We start from the raw sequence: 20,472 nt of genomic DNA on the forward strand, positions 1-20,472 counted from the left end.
GCGTTTAGTTCACCCCAAGAACTAATCATTTCATGTACAAGTTTGTTGTTAATTTCAGACGAATGTTAATTTCGAACCAACTCCAAGGTTCTCAAATAGTTGAGTTAGTGCAAAAGATTGAACCTAAAAAAAAAAAGGTTTAGAAAAACAATCTTAAAACAGTCTTGGTTGTTTGTGATATTGCATATAATTCATGAATATATTTGTCAAATATTTATATGAAATATTTGAAAGAGGATAAATGAATTTAAGATTGAGCCGCTCCAGCCCCACCTGAACTGGAATAAGTGGGTATAGAAAATGGATGGCTGTTACTAAATGATTGTTTTAAACAAACAGTAAATAGGGCAATATAGGAAACAGTTATTGATGATTTACATTATTATACAGAAAACAAATATGAACGTTCGCTGATTATTAGTTTACACAGAGTGTTTTATATATCTATAAATTCATATAATAAACATAATCTAATTCAGGGAATGGTGACCATGTTAACAAACTCAATATTATATACATATTTGAAAACCCCTTTTTACTTGTAAATGTTCCAATAACTAGATCTTGCAATAAAACTTCCAAATTGTATCCAATTTTATTTGAGTTGTGCAACGACATGGTATAAAGGCGTTCATCTAACTACCAAGGCTCATTAGTTACATTAGGATTATTATTCTATGGCATTTTTACATTTATTATCAGCGTTTTTACTCCGTTAAACTTTACAGAAAACAGATTCTGGGGGCAAAACCGTCTAAAGTCTCTAAATTGACCAGTGCATGGAAAAATATATTGGCTTTGTGGCGTCATGTTTTTATTTTGAAAGGCAGACTGGGACTCGTTTCCGGTTTTGTTGTGTTGATCCTTTGTGTACATTGCCGCGATGTGAATCGGGATCTGGAGAAAGATAACGGGTCCTGCCAGCAACGTAAAGAAAAAGAAAAATCGCTGTTCCTCGTATTTGATGCGCACATGTATATCTTGCGTGGCGGTGGTCTAACGTTCTGCGTTGAGCTCAGGCCCGCGTGGACAGCCTCCCTGTCGTCTTCTCTAACGGGAGCTCAGTAGCTAGCTGAGTTAACGGTGATGATGCATCGAAGGATTTATCCCGGTGTCTCTGACTGAGATGGAGCCAGCGACGATTAAGTGGAGCTGCTTGCTAGCCAGCTAGCGAGCTAACGGCGCCCGCCGGGATCCCCTGTGCCCGAGCAGACCTGGATAGCTAAATGGGTGGAAGTGCGGTTTTATCGCAGATGATTTGCTGTAACGCTATCACATCCTTGCATCTCAGCCCCAATATTTGATTGAGTTGACATGCCAGCCAGCAAAAAATTGCTAACTTAACCGTTTAGGTTAGCTACACGTGACACAGTTTATCTCGCTTCAACAATTAGTAACACCTCTGACCGTCCTTGGATGCTTCAGAGACATTAATTGGGTGAGTAACACGAGCTACCAGAGTTTTGCAACTAAACTACAGGGTGGGACTACACTCTGGATGAGCCACACAGATATTCCGCTTTGCGCCATCCAGCGCCCGAATCACCGTCTGGTAGTGTATCTTAAAATACCTAACAATGTACGCCTTTGCGCTGCTTTTTTTTAATTTTATTTATGTCGCTGCATTTCGCCTTAACGCAGAGACACACGGGTTGACAATTCTGTCTTGTTTCGTAGCATTTGTTTCCGTTGTGCTAACTCACCCTTCTGCTAGCTAGCATGTGAATACTCTACGTCCCCGGCGAATGGTCCTTTTAAGGTGCCGTCTTAACATGTATTACTTTGACGGCTTGGCAGCCAGCGAGCAGGCGGTCTCAAATACCCAAACTCCATCTTCAGAAATAAATGCTCTTGAATGATAATCAGCATAGTGTCCTCTAAGCGTGCACTGCATATAAATGCCGTGAAATAGCCTTATCCTAACCAGTTAGCGGTGTAACATCACATTCTGTGACTTATCAGATCCTGTGACCTGTACTGAGGATGTTTCAACTTAACTTTATGTTATTATTTTAGTAGCGCTTTCTAAACAAGGTGGTGCCTCGGTATTTATATAGCATCACAAATCAGGGGTGAAAGAAGCAGATTTAACTCGAACACCTTATCCAATATTGTGTAAATATTCCATTATAAGTACAACTCCCACCTGATAAATTCATGTAAATAATGATTATGTCAATTGTACTGAAAGCTTATCGTGTGCTGGTTTGCTCCCTGATTGGAAATGTATCATGCGAATGTTGGGAAGTTTCAGAGTGAAAACCAGCACGTTGCTGCTTGAGCTCAAGTTAGTTTATGTACAGTTTGAAATAAAGAATATCATATTTGAAGGGCCCCCAAGATGATTTATGGGGGGATGAAAGGTGGAAAAAGCAAAGTACCGTTACACAAATGTGTGTATTGTTTTTAAAGTTTTTCACAAAATATGCAAAAGATAATTCCTTGTAATGTTTGAGAGATTTCTTCATTTTTGTTTACAATATGGGAAGCAGAGATGTGACCTTGACTGAGCCCTGCTGTCCAGAAGGTTTCTTTGGGTATTATTACTTTAATCTTGGAGAGGGTTTGCAGAACGTTGTTTGCATGACTTTTCTATGAAGAACAAAACCAAACCAAAAAGAAAAGTCTGCCGGTTGTCCGGTCAGCTGGCTTGAGCAGGCACCTCCCACCACTCCAGTTGAGCCCTGCTGGGGTTCCTCTGCATTGTCTTCTTTGTTTTAGAAAAGGTTTCAGCATGAAATGACCCGGAAGCATGTAAGTGGCGGGCATGATAAGAGCTGGTTGAATTCTCCAACTGCTAAGGAAGGGAGCTTCGGTGCCTCTTCTATTTTCTCCTTTTAGCAGTAGAGTCAATGAACCAACCTTCATTAAATTAGAGGAGATGGAATCCTCCCACAGTTCTTTACAATCACAACATCCAAAGCAATGCTCGATACATGTGGGTAATTAAGAGGCTAGCCCTCCTACCCGTTGTGCTTTGACCTCATGAGGGTTTCAGCTGAGGTCAAATGAAATTGTTCAGGAAAATACCCTGGACAAGATTGAATACATTTAATTTACTGTCGTAGAGTTGGGACATAAAAAAACCGAAGGCCTTTCATTGCATGCGGAATACGTACAACCCCCTCAGATGAGCCGTCAACATTTTTATCTCTTTCTAGGAAATCTCTAAAATTAAATTACATTTGATTAGCTTTTTTGTCAATCCTGAGCCGGATGTTTACGTATAGTTTAGGTGACGTTTAAATACGCAGATGATTCGATGGGGACTTTAACATGGTCTAAAATTGAAAAAGATTGTTATTTTAGTTTAGATAGTTTAGAATCTTTAGAATTTTTTTAAAATTAACTTAAAGCTGTAAAAATGTAGAAAGTATAACGTTGCCTTTTGAAATGTGTATGTATGTGTTATACAGGATTAAACGTGCATTCAGCTGGCATTCCTATTTTGGGTCACATAATTTGATATTACAGCAACACGTGGTAGGATGTGGAGCAATTTGTAGATTTTCGTCACTAACTGCTGGTGTGTGTGCCTGTTTCAGACGGTGTGTATCAGGATGGCACAGCTGTTGGACGGGGCCGGCAAACTGGGCTGGATTCTCCTCATTTCTGTGCTCCGTTTTGTGTTTATGTTGTTCAACAACTGTGTAGCCATCCCATCCTACTGCTTATACCTGCTGCTTCTTCAGCCACTGAGAATATGGGACAGCTCCACTTTCTGGAACATCGAAGGAGCCATGTTCAAATGGTTGCTGGCCATGGTGTCTTCATGGGGCTGGATCGCAGGTTATACAGGTAAGATAGGCTATCATTCACGCCACACTGTCGTTGCTTTGTGTCCTGCCTTGCATGCAGAGGCCTATTTGCATGCCTGAGTCAGTGGTGACCAACTACTGATGTGCTGTTGGTTCAGTTCCATGACTTGAAACACACAGCACAGTCTTAATTTTTGCACTGTACCACATATTCACATTTGCACTATGAGTGCATCTGGATATTGAGTTTCTGCACAGTCTTGAAAAGTAAGGAATTGTTTTCTAGTGTTTTCCAGGAGTGTGGAAAACACTTTGGTTCCAAACTACTGGAATATATACCTACTCTATTTTCTAAAATAATCTGAATCAACTGATCAAACAAGCATAGTGCTTATGACAAAGGATGTATGTAAATAATGGACATCACAATATCATCTGTAAAGCTTAAGATACACTGGCTGTTAAAGCGGAACTCCGGGGCATTTGAAGCGTGTTTCCATTGCTAGAGGTTGTCAAATACTGCCAGTAGGACACAGAGAGATGCGTATCTGCGCTCCCTGTGTGAAGATCGCTCTGTCCGCACACCCTGTCATGCGAGGCTAATACGTGGTGGCTAAGGGGCAAGCGCTAACCCTTCCACGTAAAACAACAACTTGCACACTGCAGAAACGTCACACCACTTTATAAACCATCCGACAATAAAGTCACAAGCCTTACCATCAAAACCATATGCATGGTTCTCACATTACTGGCATGGGGACGTTACAAAACAACTTTATAAACAGCAATTCACTCACCGGCTGGTTGTAGGCTCGCGCATGTGAAAGCCCAAAAGAGTCGATGGAGGATAATCCCATATACAAAACAATTATATTCTCTAGAAAAACTGCGTTCAAGTATTTAAAACATTACAACAATACATGCCCAGTAATATTGTTGTAATGTTTTAAATACTTGAACGTAGTTTTTCTAGAGAATATAATTGTTTTGTAAATGGGATTATCCTCCATCGACTCTTTTGGGCTTTCACATGCGCGAGCCTACAACCAGCCGGTGAGTGACATGCTGTTTATAAAGTTGTTTTGTAACGTCCCCATGCCAGTAATGTGAGAACCATGCATATGGTTTTGATGGTAAGGCTTGTGACTTTATTGTCGGATGGGTTATAAAGTGGTGTGACGTTTCTGCAGTGTGCAAGTTGTTGTTTTACGTGGAAGGGTTAGCGCTTGCCCCTTAGCCACCACGTATTAGCTTCGCATGACATGCTGTGCGGACAGAGCGATCTTCACACAGGGAGCACAGATCTGGACCTCTCTGTGTCCTACTAGCAGTATTTGACAACCTCTAGCAATGGAAACACGCTTCAAATGCCCCGGAGTTCCCCTTTAACTACGTGTCTTTATCATGGCTGCCTGAGGTGTCCTGCGTTTGTTTGGTGCGTCCTCAGAAATTAACGTTGCTTGTACGGACGCTGGAATATGTAGGTGACCGGTAGGGAGAGTGTAAGGCTTACTTTTGATGTTTCCATGTTTTTCGTCTTAAGATCAACACAATGCTACGTTCTATTCACCCCATATTTACCGTTTATCCTGAAAATCCGGCAGCAGCTTTCGGTCTGAGCGACTAGGTGAGCAGTTGCTTACCTGAACGTGAGGTGAAGCAGCAGCTGTATTTTCAGCCTTAGTCTATCAACCATTTAGGAGTCTAGTTTAACGTTTTGGTCTTGATCATCTTGGTTTTTGACAGTGCACGTGTTGAGTTACTAAGAGCCCACTGACCCGATGCACGCCTGCGCAACAGTGTAAGCATCATAGGTGTCCGTGGCTCAGGTGGAAGAACGGGTTGCAAAATGAATTGCCCAATAATTTTAAGGTTTGTGCCACACACAAAGACCATTTAACCATAAATCGGCAACTTCTTCGCTGCAAGTTAGCCCATCTCTAAAGCATACTCGGCTTTATGAATTATTTTGCTCTAAATAGATTCGTATTTGTACATTACGAATGACATGTTGATTTGAAGATGAATTGAACCTTCTGTTGAAACCATAAACTCATTTATGAGTTGGAGAATGGTTAACAAACCACGTTCGAACTGCAATCTTCCCACACTGGCTGTGAAACGCTTTCACAGTGGTTTGATTTTCTTTCTGACCAGAAGGGAATGTCCTTCTTTTAACTTCTGTGGTGTTCATGGTGTTTGAAGCAGGCGGCTGTTGAGCCCCACCACTGTTGGGAAAAACTGGTTCACGGTGAACTTGATGTTTATTGGAAGCTTTATGGTTTTCTGTGTGGATTTCAACATCCCGTGAATAATCACGGCAGGACAGACGCCATTAAAATGTCAAAGAGACACAATAATGAAACCAAAATGTCTGATATTATCTGTGTTATATGCTGAGGGGCCCTTACAGGAGCATTGGCCGCACTTGTCAGATTATTTCCTCTCTGAATAGAAATGTTGTTTTTTCCATGTTGCTCCTTGTGTTAGCATTGCTACTTGAATAAATTGCTGCTCCCTGGTTTGGTGCCGAATGATTTTTCTGAGCTATCTGCTGGCAAAAATGGGATATAATAGTAGTATGCATGTTCAGAATATAAAATACATGTTAACAGTTGTGTTTTTAACTGATTTCAAACATTTAGATGTTTGCTGTTGGATGCTGGAAATGGCCCTGAAAACTGACTTGAGAAATCTGGAAATTTGAGTCTGGGAATTCTGAAATGACAAATGTGAAGGAACCCTGTTGTCAGGGGGCTTTACCGCTGAAATAGGTAGTGGGTTAATAGATGCCAAAGGATGAATAGATGTTTCAGTTAATCTTCTGTACAAAAGCCAGAAATTTCCTGGTTTCTGTTTCTCACATTGAGGATTTTCCTGTGTTATATTTAAGAGTAAATAACTCCTCGTTTGGTAAGCAAAATAACAACATTTTGTAGATGTCCTGTTGGATTGTATTTATATAATTAAAATTATTGGTGTGTATCATTACATTTTATGTTTCATGCATCATTTGTTATCGTTTCATTTGTGGGGTTTACCTCATACAGTCAGGGCACAGGAACGGTGCCGCCTCATAGCTGAACAGGGACGGGACAGCTGACACGATGCCTGACACAGCGGAATATTCCAGTGTTTTTTCGTTGGCTCCTCTCAGCCGCTTGGTCGTGTCTCCTAAAGGCGGTAGCATGGTTGCCGCGTCTGTCACGGCGGTGTCGCACCGTGACGTCAAAATGACGTTTCAGGCATGGCGCTTCCCTTGAAAAGACGGCGCAGCGCGTTGTCGTGCACCAGTCGATTTTTGTTACTTGGCGGCGCCGAGCACAACGAACGGGACGGACCGATGTGAGACCAGGCTCAGTGAGGAGGTGCGTTTGTACAGACAGCTCAACGAAACTGCAGTGAAACAGCACAGGAAGCACGTAAACTCCCAAAACTGCTGCACAGAGATGGGCAGAACTTTGGGGAAAGAGGGAGAGTTCTGTAAGAATGTGTGGAAGAAGCTACGGGACAGATATGTGAAGGCAAAGAAGAGGGCAGAGACTCTGTTGATGCCGGGGGCTTCAAACCTTCACCTCTTTTAACTGAATTAAAAAATTAAAATGATCTGAAAACTGCAGCAGTATCATTAATTACAGTATTCTTGCTCTTGACAGCGGCATTGTTTTCTTCTCCACTTTCGTGGTTGTAGAGTAGAGGTAACCTTCACGTAGCAGCGCCACCTCTGTGACGGAGAAAATTGCAACTACTGGCGCGCAACGACTTGCGCCACTATATAGGGTCCTATGGCGGGCACGAACTCGTGACGTCATCAACACCGCTCGCGCGAGCAGATGCGGCAACCATGCTAAAGCCTTTAAGTGACGCTGGCCACGGTGGTGTTTGGTTGCACAAAGCTGTGAGCAAAATGCTTACAAATTGCTAAGTGGGGAACACGGGAAGCAACAAGTCTCACTGTTCAAAGCTTTCAGCTTATAGAAAAGTGGCGTTGAGTTGACCATCATGTGTTGCAGACCTTGGTGCACAGAGTTAGTAAGAGAGATACTATTCAGCCATATCATGTGATTGGGGGCTAAAGTTACAGCGCAACATGCTGTGTAATTTACAACCTGACACTTTGTGGAGGTTTTTTTTGTGTGCATGTGACATGGGCCTGATTACTTTACAGTAAATACTTGAAACCCTGATTTTTGGTCAGTACCATAGGTGCACCTTAGAGGAAATTCATGTGTGTGTCTGAAAACTGATTGGGACTCTGCAGATGTGGACATCACAGTTCATGGACAGTTCATTTTGAAGGTGTGGTTACAAGTGTTAAAGCGTTCAAGCTGCATGCAGTTGGTCTCGGAGGGACCTGGTGGGCTCGCGGACTGGTGAAGATGGCTAAATTTACGTCTGACAGGCCTCAAGGTTAAGCGGATGTGCAAAGCATGAACTGCCTTTTCCTTCACGCAAGCAATTTTTTTAACTAATGTGACTATGGTCTGAACAGTCACATGTATAAGATCCATAATCGTCAATAGATTTCATGAGTTGTTAAGCATCAGTAGGATATTTGGCCACATTATCATTTTTAATGTCGGTGAAATGCAGAAAAATGAATTTGATGCATATCATAAAAGGTGGCTCAGTGGGTCCATAGATGAGCAGTGTGCACACAAAGGCTGTTTTTTTTTTTATAGCAAAGATAACATGTTTAAACCAGTTTTTAAACCTGAGCGCATTTGATAAAATTAGCCAATTAAATCGTTTTACTCTTGAAGCAACAATGTATTCAGAATCGGTGCCACAAACTTCCAAGTTAAAAGTTTGTAAGCTCCTTGTGAGATGCCATGATTGGTAAATTTGTGTGTATGTAAATGACGTGTTGTGTTCCCGTTATTGCCGACTGGAGACGATCTCTGATGAACAGCGATGAGTTTTGAGAAATGAACCAGAAAATAAGCCCCTGACTAGAATAAAAGTGATTGATATTGAATGTGTCATATTAATATGAGATAAGCCCAGATATGATGCAGAGGACTTACCGCACAAACATTTCAGGTGTTATGTTGTTATTTGGCAGCTCAGGCAGATGCGCTGTCGAGACCTCTTTCTGATATTTAAGGGGGAAAAAAAAGAGATCAGAGATCTGAGCAGTTAATCAGTACGGAACAGTAAACACAGGAACTGGAAGTTTAACTTTAGAGGAAATGTCTCCTGGGCAGGGTAGTGTGCGGTAGCAGTTTTCTCTGTGTATGCGGGAGTTTTGCGATTGTGCAAAGAACGATGGGACTTCCGATATATCAGTTTTTGTCTTTGTTTTTTTACTGTCACATTTACAGTCCATTTCTTTTTCTATAATATTTCAAATTGTGGCAAAAAATTCTGTCTTGTTCACATCTTTTTCAATCCCGCTCGCCGTCTATAGTCTTCTATTTTCTTTCTAATAACAGTTACTTATTATGTCGTGTTCAAGTCTTATGCAAACAGCTCTGCAACTGATCTAGATTGTAGATTTATCTTGTTATGAGAGGTTGCCATTAGTTACCTAAATGTTTTTTTTTTTATGACCTGGAGTAGACGAGAGTAAATTTGATAAAAAAGATATAACTTATTTTATATTAGCGTTCAGCTCTGGCTGCACATGGAGTAAAGAAATGTCAGTTGCGTGACCAAACTTAGTTTTGGTTAACTATCAGAAACAGAAGGATGTTGCGTCATCTCCACTGGAGAAGCTGGACTGTGATGCTTTGTAGATATCCTGGGTGATTTTATCAGTACCAAACCCTGCGTTAAACTGTGCAAACTTTGTCACAGATACTAAAGTTCAGTCATTAAGTGAAGGGTGAAGGTTGATTGAGTTAGAAAGAGGTGAATGCACTCAGTGTTTATCATCAAATTATTCTTGAACTTTAACTTGAAACTAACAAGAGCAGCATCCTGCATTTTTTTTTCTTAATTACATACACAGTGGTGGGAGGAAGAATTTTTACATTGCACCCAAGAGACAGGACTTGTTTGCTTGTTTGTTTACTTTGGGTGCTGGATTTCTTGGAAGATGGACTACAATATTTGATATTTATGTTGCAAACGAAACCCTGAGCTCGATGTTGTATTTCTTTTAAGTCATTCATTCATGACTAAAACACCTCATCTGTTTGGAGATGCTTGTTTTACTAAAGAACACCGCTGGCCCAAGCCAAGATTGCATCACCACTACTGTACTTTACAGTGCGTTGTTTATTTTATTATATAAGCTAATGGCATTGTAATGTTGTCTAAAGGACACATGCATGTTAAAATTAAGGCTACATGTGAAGAGCAGGAAGCTATGTTGCTGTGCTGTTGAGTCTCAGCTGTGAAATATTCCAAAAATACTCTTGTGATGTTCATTTCTAACACATTTTGACTTTAATGCCATCGCCAAGCCTACTTTAATTGAGTTTGTTTTTGGCTGCTAGCTTTCCGTGTATTTTATTTAGTGGAATTGGTGCTCTGCAGAAGTTTGCACTTTCCTTCAACTTGACCCGTATTTCATACTGTTTTCAGGAACATCTTGGCTGGATTTGGTCTGATGGGACAATAAAAGGTGCCACCAGCAGGATTAAGTTTTCAGTGTGTGTTGCGTGAGTCGGTGGTCTGTCAGACTTGTTCGGGGGGATCAAAGCCAATAACTCAACATGCAGACATTGCTCACTTGTTTTCCTAGTTCTAAGTTTCATTGCTCAGTCTTTGATCAAAGTGAGAATAGTGTTTAAATGAAAAGTAAATCAGTATAACTCGGGTGTTTATCTCCCCCGTATACATGAAAATAAGGTTGTCCAGACTTTGATCCATCTGCAGCTCCCTCAGAGATATCTTTGGCTCCTGTTTTTCTTCTCTCCACTGACTGATTTATCCTCAGTGAATCAGTAGAAAATTGATCTTTTTGATAATTGGTTGTTTAAACCATCATGTAGGCAAAATACCCTCAATATTTGGTGGCTCCAGGTCGTAACAATTTTCCATTTCGCTTCAAACGTATAATAATGTTATGTGATTAGGTGTTACGGTGTCCCTTTCATTTTAAGCCAACCAACATTAGGTGTATCACAACAAGGAGCGGCTGTGGAAAAAGGCTCCCGCTGTCCATGGCACACATTAAAACACAATCATCACTTGGATTGCAATGTTCCTGTGAGTTTGGCACACGGATGATCAGATTTGAGACGCTCAGCAGAAGACGTGCAGAGCTGAAGTAAATTGACTGTGGATCACCTCACTTTGACGCTGGAACAGACTGTGCTTTTCTTTCGATAAAGTCGCCGTGCACCCACAGAAGTGTTACCAGTTAGTCGGCTGGTTGGACTCTTCTCTGGATTGCGTGGGTGTGTAAAGATCATCTTTGACATTTCCCAGCCAGGCCTGAATTAACTTTGTTGCACCTGTTTCGGTGATATGATTGATAACTTGGGTTCTTTTCAGTACGTTGTCAACCTTTCCTGACCTGTTTCATACCTCTCATTTTTGTCATGTTCTGTCCTGTTTGACCTGAGCGTTGAAGGTATTTTAAGTAATCACACTCCTTGTTAGAAGGATCTTTGTAAAGCATGCGCAGAGCTTCTCTTACAGCAATAGCTCTGGGCTTTAACTTACAGAACACACACTTTTGATGCCTTGCCAGCAGACTTGGGTAAATGTATGATGTGTATAGTAGATGGATACACAGAATTGATTGAGACTGACCTGGAACTGTCTTTAAACACAAGTGAAGGGATGATTCATTGTGGAATAATGGCCTTGCAGCTCATGTTCATTTGAGAGGGCGATGGCATGAATGGAAATTAACATCCCTCTTGTTTTGAGGTCCCAGTAAGTGGAGGCTGATGTTTAATTCCCTCTTGCACAGGGAGACACTGCAAGGTATTTGTGTAAATGAGCAGATTATAATTTGTTGAGTTGTGATGTGACTGATGCAACAAAAACGGAGAACAAATGGATTTTTTCCAAATTATTTATAAGCTTCAAAATGAGGCCAAGAAACTGAAGGCAATGAGACACGCTCACTCCTTTGAATTACCACTTAATATGTTTACATGGACAGTTAAGTCGAGCTGCAGTGAGAGTTCTATCTGGCCATTTAGTTGGACCTCTGTCACCGTCCCAGTGTACATGCACCCACTATGTTGTTATTATTGGGCTTTTTCCCGCTGACCTACTGCACCATGGAACCAAACAATGGAAAATTTTGCTGCTGGAAAATCAGTCAGTACACTGTTGAGTGGTGAATTGGGCACCTTTACAGGTCTGTGCACTTTGTAAGCGCTGTACCTTTTACTGTTTTAACAAAAAGGTGCACCTTTGCCTGATTACTCTGTTACCGTCTTCTTCTACTACTACTTCTTCTGCGACAGCTTGGGACGGAAACTGACCAGCATGCGCACGAGTGCTTAGGCCATCTGTATAGTGTAGTTAGAGTGTAGTTGAGCGAATATGTGCTGGAATAATTCAGCCCCTGAGGAGCCCTCACGACTCTGAGAGGCCCATATCCACTTATTTGTTGTATCTGGCCACATTTATCAAAATGGTGGATTTGATCTTGAGTTGATATTTTGTACTTCAAAAAAGTGTGCTCTGGTGCCAAATGATGTGAAGGAGAGGCTCTTTGGCATTTCCGTAGTGAAGTTACATATACCGTAAACAACGTTCCCGTATAAAACGCCACATATCTGATCATGTAGCACTAGCCTGCAGTCGAGATCGTGTTGTGATAACTCCTGACAGTTTTCTTGGCCACTATATTTGCCCTGCAGAAAAAAAACCCATATATCTAGACACTCGTGTCTGTGTAAAACAACTGTTACTGATAATGCTCTGTACAAATGACGGTTATTTTAAAGGCTCCAAATTATGGCTTCCACAGTTCACCACTCTGTGACTTATCGCTCTTTACAAGTTGATTTGCTCAACCAAAATGTGCATTCCGTGAGATCCTCCTTCTCTCACTGTGTTCAGATGAAACGGAAGATTTTGTGATGTGTTGCCAGTTTTCACGCCTCCAGAGAAGTAAAGAGATGAGCGGCAAGGTCAGCGGTACACCGTTTAGCTGACCACGGATACTGTATTAGACGCTGTGCCTGCGGCGTTACTGTCATCCTGCTGAGCTAACTGTGTCATTTCTCAAAGACAATTTCCCTAATGTATTCTATGTGACAGATGACCCATCTTTGTGATATCACTTATGCTCCTCTCTGGCAACAGTGTGGTACAGCAAGCATGAAGGGATGTTCCATATGAAATGACATTGTCTTCAGGGTACAAACACCCCTGTCCAAGTGTCACAAATGTCTGAATATGCTCCCAATTCGCATGCCCATGAGGATTTATCTTATTCATCAGGGGACTGGAGGTGAAACAAAAGCCCAAATTTGAACATGCCAATAACTTGTCCCCTTGCATCTTTAAAAAAAATCTTTTTTTAGCAAAAACCCCTCCCCAAAAAACTGATTAACCATGGTGATATCTTCTTATGAGGTGGCCCAGAATTGAAGACACTTTGCATTTCCAGGCTGCGAGGTATGTTAGAGAATGTTGAATGAGCAATGACTGTACTGTACTACTTCTATCACAACATCTCTGCATAAAACAAAGATTAAATGAGCTCAAATGTCTAAGTAGCTGTCGTAGAGTTAACTGTGATATATGTCTTTGAATAGTGATGAGCAACGTGCACGGAGCTTTCTGCTTTGTGTTTGCAGTCAGGGTACGTTTACCGGTATCTGCTAATGAACCCGCCGTATGCGTAGGTTGTGCTTCTGCACATCTCATTTAGAACGGCAGCAGATACAGTGGGTTGAATTTCAGGGTAAAATGAGAACTTGCAGCCTCTATCGTATATGATTTTTGTCAAGTAAGGGTGCTCCAATCAGGATTTTTGGGGCTGATCACATGGTGTATTTTAAGCCTTTGCTGCACAAGATTATTTACATATAAATACTATTTTTAACAACGTTCTCTATTAAGTATTTAATTCAGAAATCAGAAGGTGCCATGTTTTTAGAGCAGCTTATTAATTATTGGGTAACATGTGCATCACAACATTCCTGGTTATTGGGAAAAGCTTAGAGCTTAGATGGGTATAAGATAAGTTACACTTGATGAAATATTAATTAAAGTGGCAGCTTTTTGTGATGTTATGACATTGAATACAGTATTGTTTGTGATCCTGGAGCATGCTGCTCTGTTGATGGTACCACGTCCCACTGATTCAGTGATAAATGTGCGTTGCAGTTGTTTTATTCATGCAGGGAAAATAAGAGCTGCCGTTACTTTTATCAGTGACATGGAAATGTTAGCTTGATTCTTTCATTGGAAGCCCAAGCAAAAGCTTGAGAAATCTTAATATAACAGCAGTTAGCCTTGGTAATGCTGTCTGTATCCTAATTACTTTATGTTGAACGTCTGTCTCAATATTCTTAAATTTGTTTATTTATCTTAAACCCTCCAGTCTGTCGGATGTGGGCTCCACCCCGGCCTTTTGTTTGTTTTCGACAGATAAACACAAGTGTTTCTTGCCTTTGTATATAATTCAAACGACAAATCAATTTAAATCTTTTTATTCTAAAAACCCTCTTGTTTGCTCCTTTAAACTGAGGTTAATCCAACTGAAAAAGTATATAGCTGTTAATAATTCAACATGAAATGAAAGACAGATTTTAAAGTTAAAAAAAAGGTGAATAATTCCCTCCCAAACAGACTTTTTACTCTTTTTACCAGTGAAATTGATTGAGACACCTGACGTTTCACAATCTCATGACATGTAGTGTCCTCCACTGAGTAAGAACTGTATAACTCCTGATGGCAAAGACATTCAGAAATGTGAATTAATGTAACCAAATAACTGTCCTGTTCCCAGGACTCGACAGTGTTTTGCTCTGGATGCGTCGGTCTTGCTTCTGGTAGCTGTATTGTTTTGCATTAGAGTTGAGCTTCACTAAGATGTTAAACTCTGTATTCTTGTGAATCTTACTCTGTCGGCAGGTCTTGTGTTAAGTTCCCCAAACAGAGGAAGCTCCCACTGTACAAACTAAAGCCTCACTGATGCAACATTAGCATTACGCAGAACTGGAACTGGTCAGACTTGCCCTGAGGATCACCTTTGAACGACTGCAGCCTGCCTGAATCTTTTCACCTCCTTGGTTCTCTGTTAATATCCAGAGCTGTTGAAGTGTATTTAATTTGCAAAGGAAGCTCATGTGTCCTCCTGCAGCGTTATGCCCCCTCCCTCGTCTCACATAAGCTCTGTTTCCTCCTTTGTTGCAGCTTCCAAGTTTATCCAGCCAACAGCCAGGTGAATGGTTAGTGAAGTGTTCTGTATGCTCTAAATAGGCACCTGACAATGTAAATCAGGAGAAGAGAACATTTCACATTGAAAGTAGAAGCACTATCAACTATAGCAAAGGTCTGTTCATTTACCACTTAGTAATGACCTATTTACAACTATCTCTTTTTAAAATGATCTTTAACCTTTATGCACGTATATTCGTCCATCTGAAATGATACAGTACTAATCAAGGGATAAGAACAACACAGACATATATGCACTCTACAATTCAAAGCAAATATCTGTCATTGTATGGAATTGAGTTAAGTTTTTATTTTTATGGTTGTTAATGCATTTTGTTTGAATAGTTAAATCAGACACTTCAGTGGTAAGTTTGGATTGTGAAAGCGTTTTAGCTCCTCAGAATTATTTAGTTTTCGACGGTGCATTCCACTGATCCCTGTAGAAACCGTGTTTGCTCCAACCAGCAGGGGTCTGGAATCACTCTTTTGGAAGGAACGTTTGATGCTAGCGTGAGTTCACTTGAAGCGACTGCTCTCATCAGTCACTTTGCAACAGAGATCTTAAATGAGCTGCAGATAGAAGGTGCAGTGTGTTCATTTCAGGCCACAGTGAACATACTATATTGAATCTTGCATTGTTCAGGTAAGAAAATGTAGTTGGAGCACCGGTGAAGATGGATGCCTGCGAGTTGTGAGCAGAGCACAGAAGCACAGAGTGTTTTTGAGAAGTTGTTTTTTTTACGACTGATGATTTCCACACGTGTGTTTGTACAAGCGAAGGTGCTTTTCATTTTAGTGTCGTCACTTGTCATATCTGTTTGCCTTTAAACGTCTTGTGGGGTTTAAGAAGACATGACCCAATCCCATAAGGCCCTCTTAGGGTCATTATGTCAAGGTGGAGGAATAACTAAACATCTGATCTGCTAAGCAGGAGGGAGAGCCAAGAGCAGAGGATGAGAAGCCGAACGGGGCAGTGAAATTAAAAGAAGACGTTAGCGTAAGATGTTCCACTTTCTGTTTGACAGGACACCGCCATCCAGCTGAGTGTGCACACACCTTCATTACGAGCCTGTGTGGGCATAATTAAAACAGGCAGGCAGCCACGGTTTTCCGTCATCACGCTTGCTTTGGGTTGAACCGTTCTGAACCGGTGGCTCATAGTCATATAACATACTTGTAAATGATGAAAAAGCCAGCTGGAGTTAAGTGAGTAGGTAGCTGTTTGGCTGGCAGCGGCCTCATATGGAAACCCCTGGCTTTTCAATATACCGTGTCACAGTTTGCCTTGTAACAGTTACGAGAGCACAACACCGTATGGTGATTAATTTGGAATTTCCCCTTATGAGATGAATAAAGGTCTTGTATTATCTTATCCAGTCTCTTCTTCTTGTGGTTTCTAGCTGTATGGAAGTGACACATCACCAGTTAACGCTGTCAGTTTAATGATGAAAAGCTCATACTTCCTACGACATGCTGTGGACATTTGTCAGAGCCTCGGCTGCCGTGTGCCTGATCGTTGTTTTGGTGCGTACATCAGTATTTTACCCTGTTTTATTAATCCTCCCTGTCTGTGACATTTGAATAAAGCTGGCTGTGAACTCATAAAACAAAATGAGTCATATCTCGACAACGTTGTCAGCTCACTATCAAAATTGTGCTGTGGGTAGATAAGACCTTGATGTACCTGTGTGCAGTGTTCCCTGCTTGATGTGGCTGTTCTCGGCCCAGAGAACTGCAGTTTGCAGTTATATTTTGCTTTGTGTTATTTTTATCCCGTTGACAGTGAACACAGCCCTGCTTCTGCTCTCAGATGTAAGTGAAAGCTTTTTGTGGATTCACTGAGGAGGGAAACTTTATTTTGGACCTTCAAATAGGCCTCATCTCCCGTTGTTGCAGGATTTAGACCCAACGTCTTGCTCATCCAGCAGTTAGTCAGGGAGTTCCCATACTAACAAGTATGTTCGTCACTTATTTTAGCATCATTACTTAGCATGAATGAAACTAAAACGCAACATTCAGTTCTGGTCTTGATTTGATCGTGTACGATAATGATGTTATCGTATTATAATAATAATGATTCACGAGTTGCATCTAAGAAAAGACAAACGAAAGTTTCGAAGCTATTAGAGGCTCAGGGTACCAAGCCTTTGTTAGAGGCTGGCCTTTATTTCGATTCTCCCAGTTATGAGTATTGGTACAAACATTTAACTCCTGACAGAGACGACATGTCTCGCTGTATTCGTGAGATGTTGTGTTAAGAAAATAGAATACACCCGTCTGGCTCTTGCATGTTTAAAGCAAACTTGTTGCCTGAAATAAACTATTTGTCTTGGGTCATACTGTGTGTTTAGTTGCTTTTTAATACCTTTAAATCCTTCCTAATAGTGTTCCAGGGATTTTGGTGGAATGAGTTTTTTTTTTTTTTTTTGTGGTGAAACTGGATGCAGATTAGTAATTTCTGAATAATCTCGAAATGAAAGAGTTTCATGAATTGTTGCTCATCAGTTTAAAAAAGAGAACTGGAAGGAGTGTGTTTCAGTGGACTGTTGTTGTGTATTTAAGGATGATTCAGATGTAAAGAGCATGAATGGGGGCAACTGGACTTCTTAGTGCAGTGTAAACTGTCATGCTTCTACTTTTTCCTCATCGCCGAGCCTTGATCGTGAAGGAGAGGCTCACTTAAAAGGTCATTCTATGATAAACACTAAATAACAAGTGTTGGAGCCTCTGATTATACATACGTAATGATGCATACTATATCAATATAGCACTCAACAGCCCTACATGTATATCAGCACAAGAGAAAACAACGATTGTATTGTGGGAACCAATTGAAGGACAAATTCAGAACGGCAGAAAGAAGACGCAGCTTTGGAACTTCAGAATTACAAAGACGATTCAGGCCCCACGGAGCTGATGCATTTGCCTTTTTCCTCCTTGTGTTTGTTGCGAAGATGCACTTTATCCTACAGCCGTAGACTTGTAGATCAGCTTAGATGCTGAATCACACAGAAAAATCTCATGGTTGACAACAAAAACGTCTAAGAAGGTCAAAACGAGGACAGCGGTGGAAATACAAAGAGCGTTATTGTGAGGAAATGTCACGCCATGAGACTCACGTTTTTAGTTTCATGTTTTAGTTGTGTTTTTGCTTTCAGTTTAGGTCCAGGTTTTGATTTTCAGTCCATGTTTAGTTTTCCTTTAGCCATGCCTCAGTTTCCCTGCACTCTGTTTATTAGTTCACTCACTTCACCTGTGTTTTTTCCCTCAGCTGCACTCACTCCCCAATCACTCTCACTCCCTATTTAGGCTACGTGCCCACGACAACGGTAACGACATATAAACGCAGAACATTTCGACAGATGTGCCTATCTTGCACACGGCGACGGCGTTTTTAGGAGTTCAAAACGGAGAAAACGCAAACGCCCTCCAGAGTGGAGATCTTGAAAACGATCCAACCTCTCGTCGCCGTAGGAACAGTTCAAAACGCAGAAGTGCGTTTTTTGCACACGTTAAGTGGGTAGTTCTCCATTAACCACTCACATATCTCACTATATTTATTTTGGACACTCTCCCAATCCACATTATCCACTGCCTTCCTGGCTTTGTAGTTCAGTGTCGTGTTCAGGAGCAACTGGATCTCATCATCTGTCCAAACAAAGTTTGAAGGCCTACTGTTGTTGCTGCAGCGCTTCGCCATTTTCTTCCAACTGACGCGGAGGAAGTAGCCACAAAACAGGCATTTCTCATATTTATTAATATATAACAATATAACTCATATAACAATACCAAAGGTATTGTTGCTACTGCCACCTACGTCCGGGGCGTGCATACTACATCGGCAAACTGCAAGTTTTATACGTTTTCCCTGTTCCCATGGATAGACAGATATCCACCCCAAGACGCTCGTGAGAACGCAGATAAATTGTGGAGGAAAAAAACGGACATCTGCGTTTATGCTTCAGAGCGTTGTCGTGGGCACGTAGCCTTAGTCTCCAGTCTCCCCTCTCTGTTTGCCGGATCTTTATTTGCTCTCCATGCCAAGAAACCTTGTTTGTTCCATGTTCCTCGTCCCTTCCCAAGATAAGTATTTATTTATTGCTATGCTAAGAGTTTTTATTTGCTTTTTCCACTGTCAAGTTTTTGAATCCGGCTCTGCCGCGCTTTTTGTTTGTACTTTGTTTTTGTGAATAAACATCGTTTTCTATTTTGAAGTCCGCATCCGTGTCCTTCCCTACACCCACCCTGACAGGAAAAGCAAGTCATCGCCTTCATAAAGAGGAAAAGGTTTCTGCAATGGTTGTCCGGCATCAAGCATATACCAAGAGTTTCAGTGATAAAAGAATTCAAACGGAACTGAAACTACGTGAAAGCTTGCGTGTGAAAGATGTTATTTGCACTGCGCGTTTAATCAAAGCGTATCTCTTTGTTTTGCTTTGCAGTCACAGAGTGGGGTGATGATGTGCGGCCTATCTCTGAAGAAGAAGCCATGGTCATCGTCAATCACCAATCCACAGGAGATGTTTGCACTCTCATGATGTGTCTGCAAGACAAGGGCACGGTAAGAAATTCAAGAGAGTGGAAGTGTCAAGGTTGCACAGGTGAACTCGGTGTAAATGAAAAGCACCTCAGCAGCGTGATCCTGCAGGACACAGTGCGCCGTCTATATAAGGCAGCTGTTATGGTGTTGTCACTCCAAAGGAGAAGGAATTGTAAATATTACTCTAACCCCCCCTGTCACCTCTTCCGAGCTTGAGTTGAGTATGCTTGTTTTTAATGGGTTATTTCAACCAAATTTTCCATTTCTGTCGGCTTTTTTCTTGTCTTTTGTGAAGTTAGGGAAATGCAGAGATGCACAAAACGGCATAAATGATTTTAACTGTTTATTTTTTAATCTGACCAAAAGCAAACTCAGGAATTAGCTCTTTGATAGTTGCTATTGCAGAGAGTTCACTCTTGTCACGCCTGTGCTGTTTTGTGAGACTTCACTCCAAATCTCTACACTCGAGTTGTGGAGCTCAAAGGTAGCATGAAGCTTTTATAGCCACACGTTCCAGGCTGAAATCGGCCAGAATAGTCTTTTAACCCTTTAACATGTGATTCAATTTGATGTGTTTATACTGCATATCCGTCTAAAGGAGACAAATTATGCCCTTTTTCCCCACAAGTTGACACAATTCCCTGCGGTCTTAATGAGATGTCTGACATTCTGTAGTTAAAATACCGCAGAAAGACAGCAAATGGCTCCTTTTTACACCATGAATCTACACCTCTATTCACGTTGAGCTGTTTCAGAATGGTTTTACTTAATAACTCTTTTAGCACATTATTTCCACATGACAGAGCATAACGTAAATAGCCAGAGACTGAAAACTAGTACAAATGGCAAACCCGGCTCAGATTACCA

At 41.2% G+C, this 20,472-nt stretch overlaps 1 protein-coding gene across 2 annotated transcripts in view; it reads left to right on the forward strand.

Annotated features, from left to right (window-relative positions):
* The first annotated feature begins 846 nt into the window (after window positions 1-846).
* lpgat1 (lysophosphatidylglycerol acyltransferase 1) overlaps window positions 847-20,472 on the forward strand; it is a 48,937-nt gene continuing 29,311 nt past the window's right edge. The window contains exons 1-3 of one of the 2 annotated variants that reach the window (XM_075459181.1): window positions 847-1,438; window positions 3,546-3,798; window positions 19,508-19,626. In XM_075459181.1, the coding sequence (XP_075315296.1) occupies window positions 3,561-3,798; window positions 19,508-19,626 (357 nt within the window). In that variant the 5' untranslated portion in view covers window positions 847-1,438; window positions 3,546-3,560. Of the gene's footprint in view, window positions 1,439-1,532; window positions 1,553-3,545; window positions 3,799-19,507; window positions 19,627-20,472 lie in introns of those variants that run through there. The other variant, XM_075459180.1, reaches the window with a different exon arrangement.

Source organism: Odontesthes bonariensis, chromosome 24 (genome assembly GCF_027942865.1).
Source record: "Odontesthes bonariensis isolate fOdoBon6 chromosome 24, fOdoBon6.hap1, whole genome shotgun sequence".
Classification (NCBI taxonomy): Eukaryota; Metazoa; Chordata; class Actinopteri; order Atheriniformes; family Atherinopsidae; genus Odontesthes; species Odontesthes bonariensis.